This window comes from Pleurodeles waltl, chromosome 1_2 (assembly GCF_031143425.1).
Source record: "Pleurodeles waltl isolate 20211129_DDA chromosome 1_2, aPleWal1.hap1.20221129, whole genome shotgun sequence".
In the NCBI taxonomy this organism is placed as follows: domain Eukaryota; kingdom Metazoa; phylum Chordata; class Amphibia; order Caudata; family Salamandridae; genus Pleurodeles; species Pleurodeles waltl.
This window is the reverse complement of record NC_090437.1, coordinates 1,287,130,390-1,287,137,258: the sequence shown is the minus strand read 5'-3', so window position 1 is coordinate 1,287,137,258 and position 6,869 is coordinate 1,287,130,390. Positions and strand designations below refer to the sequence as shown.

At 44.0% G+C, this 6,869-nt stretch overlaps 1 protein-coding gene across 1 annotated transcript; it reads right to left on the bottom strand.

The window, feature by feature from the left end:
- Positions 1-4,705: 4,705 nt before the first annotated feature.
- On the bottom strand, positions 4,706-6,109 carry LOC138256938 (zinc finger BED domain-containing protein 5-like). The gene has a single exon (XM_069205878.1). The coding sequence runs from the start codon at positions 6,107-6,109 to the stop codon at positions 4,706-4,708; it is 1,404 nt and encodes a 467-aa protein (XP_069061979.1).
- Between the last annotated feature and the right edge of the window lie 760 nt (positions 6,110-6,869).

Here is a 6,869-nt window from a genome sequence, read left to right as displayed (position 1 = left end):
TGAGTCTTAGTATGGCGGTCGGATGACCACCAGCATGGTGGTCTTTTGGCCGGCGGCGGCCGCAGCAGTCTTTCGAAAAGACCACCAAAGTCGTAATGAGACCCTATGGGCCTGATTATGACCCTGGCGGACGGCGGAGGCCGTCCGCCAAGGTACCGCCGCTGAATGACCGCACCGCGGTCAAAAGACCGCGGCGGCCATTTAGACATTTCCTCTGGGCCGGCGGGCGCTCTCCAAAAGAGCACCCGCCGGCCCAGAGGAAATGCCCCTGCAACGAGGACGCCGGCTCAGAATTGAGCCGGCGGAGTTGCAGGGGTGCGACGGGTGCAGTTGCACCCGTCGCGTATTTCAGTGTCTGCTTAGCAGACACTGAAATACTTTGCGGGGCCCTCTTACGGGGGCCCCTGCCGTGCCCATGCCATTGGCATGGGCACGGCAGGGGCCCCCAGGGGCCCCGCAGCACCCCCTACCGCCATCCTGTTCCTGGCGGGCGAACCGCCAGGAACAGGATGGCGGTAGGGGGTGTCAGAATCCCCCATGGCGGCGCAGCAAGCTGCGCCGCCATGGGGGATTCTAAGGGCAGCGGTAAACCGGCGGGAGACCGCCGGTTTGCCTCTTCTGACCGCGGCCGAACCGCCGCGGTCAGAATGCCCTGCGGGGCACCGCCGGCCTGTCGGCGGTGCTCCCGCCGACCCTGGCCCCGGCGGTCTTAGACCGCCGGGGTCAGAATGACCCCCTATATGTTAAGACTGAATGGGGGGGGAACACAAAATCAGAATATAAAATGTAATACAGTGATTGTGGTTGTCTGTGCTAACAAGATCATCACTTCCCAAAGGAAAACGTCTTTGTAATCATTGAATAACAACAGATTGAGAAAAAGCAATAAGGATCTAAACTTGTGACTTTGTGTTTGCTTGCAGTACTATGATGCCAGAAAATAGCTCACTGAATTGTATTAAAAGGATTGCAATTTATGAACTGAAAGTAACAAAATGATCTGTGTCAGAAGCAGTAGCCTGCTTTCCTAGCTAAATAATCTGTGATCTGCATGTTACACGGTGTGCCTTGCAGCAGGCACATCAACGCTCTGTGCTACTTTGAGTCAAAACTTTGACGAGGCAAAACAAATAACTCTCCCTGATCTGTATTAATCTCTGGAATTATTTTACCAATAATATAAAATTTGCTGGGCAGACAAAGATCTCTGTATCAGGTGTCTTAACCCTGTAAGATATTTTCAATTGCTGCCACTTTGTGACCAATTAGGTAATCAGGAACAAATTAACTGTCACATATGTGTTTGCTGCCAATTTCATTGCTTCAGATTTATTTTGAAATAAATGCATACAATGACTGTCAAACTCTGTTTTTCAAGGTCTTGCCCTCATGACTCACCACCTCTTTCCTGACCCTTTATTTATGGGCTCCTGCAGTAACGTTTTTCCATTTCTACAACTTCCAATCACTGGTAATTAAAGCAAACAAAGAACGAAAGGTCATGTTAACAATGATTACAGAAGATCTATTAAAAGCATGCATTGACGGCATGACTATCATGTATGAGGGAAACATAGGAAACTCTCTAAAATGAATCATTACTGCAGGCAACATGGGGGGATTGTGTTAGGTGCCATTTTAAGGCAGTGTTTAATCTAGGTAAGCCCTGTGCCCATTGTAGCGGAATTCTGCCCTGCAAGTATTCCTCTCATAATTTACTTACCTCACTTACTCACATCTCCAAAGTTACTTACTCACTCACGCCTACACCTCACTAGCTCATGCCTACAAAGCTCTATACGACCAAGAACCGGCCTACGCCAACCACCGACGCAACTTCCATGTACCAGCAAGACATCTGCGCTCCTCCTCATCTGCCCACCCTCACACCCCCGCATCCATCACAGCGGCAGCGGAGTCCGCTCCTTCGCCTACTTCACCGCAAAGACCTGAAGCGACCTTCCTCTCCATCTTTGAAAGGCACCCTCCCTGCAAACTTCAGAAAGAGACTCACGATCTGGCTTTTCGATGGATACGTTGCACCCTGAGCGCCCAGATACCCCTACAGGTGACAGTGCAGCACTATACAAGTGCTGACTGATTGATTGACTTACCTGGGTGATTCTTGACGTCTTGGATGGCTCGATTCAGCTCTTTTTTGCCGCGTCACAAACTGCTGATCACAACCCCACCAGAAATCTAGAAAGAGCTGTGGGTTAACCCTTTTTATACCCCTGCTCCATCCTGACTTTTAATAGGGCCTGGGGTGATTTTGCCTCACCGCCCGTGAATGTATGATTTTTAGACAAGCTGGGCTGCAAAGGGCATGCAGAGCATGTCTGTGGTTTGCAAATGTGTGAAGAGGGCTGAAATAAATAGCCCTCTTCACACTTGCACAATCCATGGAGTCTGGTCCACTCCTCCCCCAGGCTGCACTTCTGCTGTCACCAGCACAGGAATTAAAACAAAGTTCACTGACAAATCTGTCAGTTCATCTGTTTACATTTCTAGATCTTGGAGATGCAAAGAGCAGCTTTTCAATCCTCCTGCGCGCTGATGATGGCAGGTTGCACCCTCTATGGACCAACCACGACTGCCAACAAGACAGCAAGATCTTCACACACTCATGACATGTGCAGCAAGACCTTTCCTAAGATGTTGCACTGCATTTTTTGTATTTTTTAAGTATTTAATAAATTCGTAAAGCACAGATGACAATTATGTACTGGGTATCCTGGTACTAGTTAAAAAAGAGAAAAGGCAGAAGGCCAGAGATTGTAGAGACAGACAGAGGAAGAGAATAGGAAGGCTGTAAATGTTTCTCAGGAAACTGTGCCTTTAAGGCCAAAGGAAGTCTACTCCAAGGTATGGCCATACCTGTGAAAGGGACCAATCCACAAGGCAGGTTTTGCAGGAGCCTTTCAATGATGGAACAAAGCAAAACTAAAAGCAAAGATTGAAAGTAGTTACACCTGGGTAGGATATTTCATTGGACCATCGTTTTCTTGAACAAAGGAGGACATTTTCAGACAATTCCCCCAAGATTGATACTTTTGTATAAGATGCTTTTATATGGGCAACAATTGGAGTCAGCTTCCTACTCAATTAAAGCAATCTTTGAAAAGTGGAACATTGTTCAAGCAACACAGCCCGGCCTATGTATCCCCAAACAGGATAATCAGACGTTTACTTCACAATAGATTTTTGATGCTGCATGGACTGATAAAGCTGAGACTGCTGTGTTGTACCTATGACTTAGAGATGAGTTAAAAGACAAATTGGGCTTGGTATTGAATTGGCCTAGTTGTTACACTGCTGTAATAGACGATGCTACAGATCAAAGCTCAACAAAGATTTACAAGTTCTATTGACTAATTTTGGAAGCCCACTTACTGTAATGGAAGTAGCTGACGAAGGAGCTTGTGGGTGCTTCATGGATCTCATGATACAGACTCAAATACAGTTTCCTGTTGGCAGGAAAGAGACTCCTGAGGAGATTCAATGCATGAGCAAAAGTAAATGGCAACTCTAACTGGCTATGTGGAATAGGCATACATAGAAAAACATGTGGAGCACTCAAAAACTATACGTAATTGACTGTTACATCCGCTGGAGTCACCAAAATGTATACTTCCTATAATCATGGCAAAACAATCCTGAAAAAAACCTATACAATGGCCTGTATGTGACAAAACAAATATACACAATCTTTTAATAGATATATACATGCACATTAAAAGATACAATCCATTGAGACCAATGCACTCACAATACACATTTCGTACACATAATTCAAAACAACAACCACAAACAATAGTATCCATAGTAAGTCCATCCAGTAATAGTCCTGCTTGCGAAAATAGAGTTCAGTCCAGCTGTAGGATTCAGTCAGGAATAATCCTGGTTGTAGTAGTAAAGTTCAATCTGATTTGAAAATACAGCCAGAAAATTCAGCCGACACGTGTTTTATCCTATTACGGACTTTATCAAGGCTCTTAAGAAAATATTCCTCCATATCCTACTACCGAAACCCTGTATGCGTAAATTTGTTTGTATGATGATTAATTGTAAACTGTAAATCAGAACACATACACATGTGGAACCCCACTCATTTTGCAAAGTTCCTCCAAAAAGTAACACATGGAGTAACTCTGAGTTTCCGTATGTGTAAATGTAGAGTATAACTTTAACCCGGTACTGGAATCCACAATTAAAACGTCCTTCGTCAAAGACTAATTCTCCCCTTGCATCCCACAACAGTACATCTGCATTACATAGTCGATGTGTGATAGGTATTTTTTATCTCATTGATGCATTACCTTTTCCTATCAACCTCAGAACAAAACAGGCTCTAGCACAGAGGTCTTCAAACTTTTGGATGCCGGGACCCCCTTGTCAAAGTTTTCAGGTGTGAGGACCCCTTCCTGTCAAAAGTTTTTCTAGAACTTGATACTCCTCATCAGCGACAAGTATAAACGCCCCCAATATCCATGGCAAATCATTTTTATGGTAAGGGAATATTAGTAGACAGTATTTAGCAAATCAAAGGTTTGTGGGTGACTGTGGTTTGGAGTCAGAGACTTACTACACAGTTCAAACAAAAAATCTACCAAAAGAAGTGCCCAAAAATATGCAATGGTACTTTATTTTTCTCAATCAAAACATAATTTAACAAAACTTATTTGGATGATAACACATTTCTGAACTAGTGTGATGGGTGTGGCTGTTTTTCTCCAGAGAGACGGTCAATTTGTGGATGTATTCTTGCTACTGCCATCCTCAGGTTGTGCTCCACCTCTAGTCTTGAACGGTACTTCGTCTTTAATACTGCCAATGATGAGAACCCAATCTCACATAAATATGATGAGCTAAAAGGCAGAAGAACCTTGACTGCAATTTTTGACAAACCTGAATGTTCTTCAGATATTGCCAGCCAAAATTCTCCCAATGAGATTTTGTTGAACTGCATCTGGAGATTACGGTCACTCTGGACCTCAATTAGGTCTTCCTGAAGGTGCACTGGAAGACGAGTACCTGCACCCACTAGGAAAGGTTGAAAGACCCAGTCATTGACATGATCAGTTTCCTCAGGAAAGTACTTTTCTAAACTGTCCCTGAGAGAAGTCAAGTGATTTATTATGACCTCAGCAGCACTTTCAAGTTCATATCCTGTGTCCTCAAGAGCTTCTACTAAACAGGGGAATGCCTCAAGCAGGACATCTTGAATTAGTCTTCTCCACAACTCCAGTTTCTTCTTGAAGGCAGATGTTTTTTTGTACATGGTGAAAGACGTACTTTCAGCTCCTTGCAAAGACAAATTCAAGGAATTTAATTTATCAAAGATGTCTGCAAGGTATGCTAAAAGCACAAGCCAACGGGGATTACATAGCTGTTCTGCTTTGTAGGGGTCCACATCCAGAAGGAACTGTCGTACTTCGTTTCTTAATTCAAAAATACGATTCAGAACCTTCCCTCTGGATAACCATCGGACTTCTGTATGGAAAAGCAATCCATCATGTTCGGCTCCCATTTCGGCATATACAATTGCAAACAGACGAGCTCTAGTTGGGTGTGCCTTTATGAAATTAACAATTTTCACAGCAGAATTCAACACTTCCCCAAGTTCTCTATCCATGTTTCGGACTGCAAGGGCTTCCCGGTGTATCATACAGTGGGTCCATAGAATATGAGGAGCCACTTTCAGCACTTTGCCTTTTAGGCCTGCCCTAGCCCCACACATGGAGGGAGCACCATCGGTACAGATCCCAACACAGCTCTCCCAATTTAAGTCATTGGAGCACAGGAAGTCATTGAGAATATCAAACAGGGCTGCTGATGTTGCATGTCCCTTGATTGGTTTACAGAATAAAAAATCCTCCAATATTACAGTTTTGTGGCAGTATCGGACATAAGCAATTAAATGAGCTTCCTTGGATAAGTCAGTTGCTTCATCCAATTGCAAAGCAAACAAACTGGATTTTAAGCGTGCTATGAGTTGTCTGTGGATGTCCTCTGACATGTCAGAGATGCGACGGCAAACTGTTGTGTCTGAGATGGGTACCATTTTAAACTTCTCCGCTGCTTTTTCACCAAGCATTGTCCTGGCCATGTCAAGAATTGCTGGAAGAATCACTTTTTCCCCATCTGTAAAAGGCTTTTTGTTTTTGGCAATGTGGTATGTCACTTGGTAAGATGCTGTCAAGGCATTTGTTGGCGTGGAAACCAGATTTTTCACAGTGTCTTTTTGGTGGATGATGTCTTCCAGCTTTCTGGCAAAAAAACTGTATTTTTTCCTACCAGTAACCCATGTGCAGTTTCCAAGTGACGCTTTAATTTGTTTGGTTTCAGACTTTCGTTAGCCAAGGTCATGCCACAAACTACACACTGTGGCCTGATTTCGCCATTTATGGTGATGCAGGTGAATCCAAAATTCAGGTAGGAGGTATCATATGACCTAATTTTTCCAGGTCTTTTCTCACTGTCTGTTTCAGCCTTTCGTTTGAATGCCCTACCATCTTTTTGCAGCAGGAAACGATCCATGGCAAATGTATGTTTGACCTACGGTACAGAATTCCAAAGTTCAATATTACTGAATAACTCAGACTTGCTACTACATGCGGAATAGCTGTCTTTTTTCAAAAAACTCTTTGCAGTTCTCAGAATGTCTCAAAAAATCTTCTTATTTTCTTTAAAAACACAAATAGCACAGTCAGTTCCTTCCACGTGATTAAATCAGAAATTGCAGCAGCCGCATGTTGAAGAGGAGGGCTTTGGGCACTGACACGTTTTTATTTACAAATTAAGCACTGCATAAGCAGGTTATCTGGAGCAGAGGTGGATGGGTAGCTGCATGCAGGTGATGTCCAGGG

What these genes read in the sequence shown, in the direction of transcription:
- LOC138256938 (XM_069205878.1), bottom strand. Translation starts at nt 6,109, where the DNA reads ATGGCCAGGACAATGCTTGGTGAAAAAGCAGCGGAGAAGTTTAAAATG.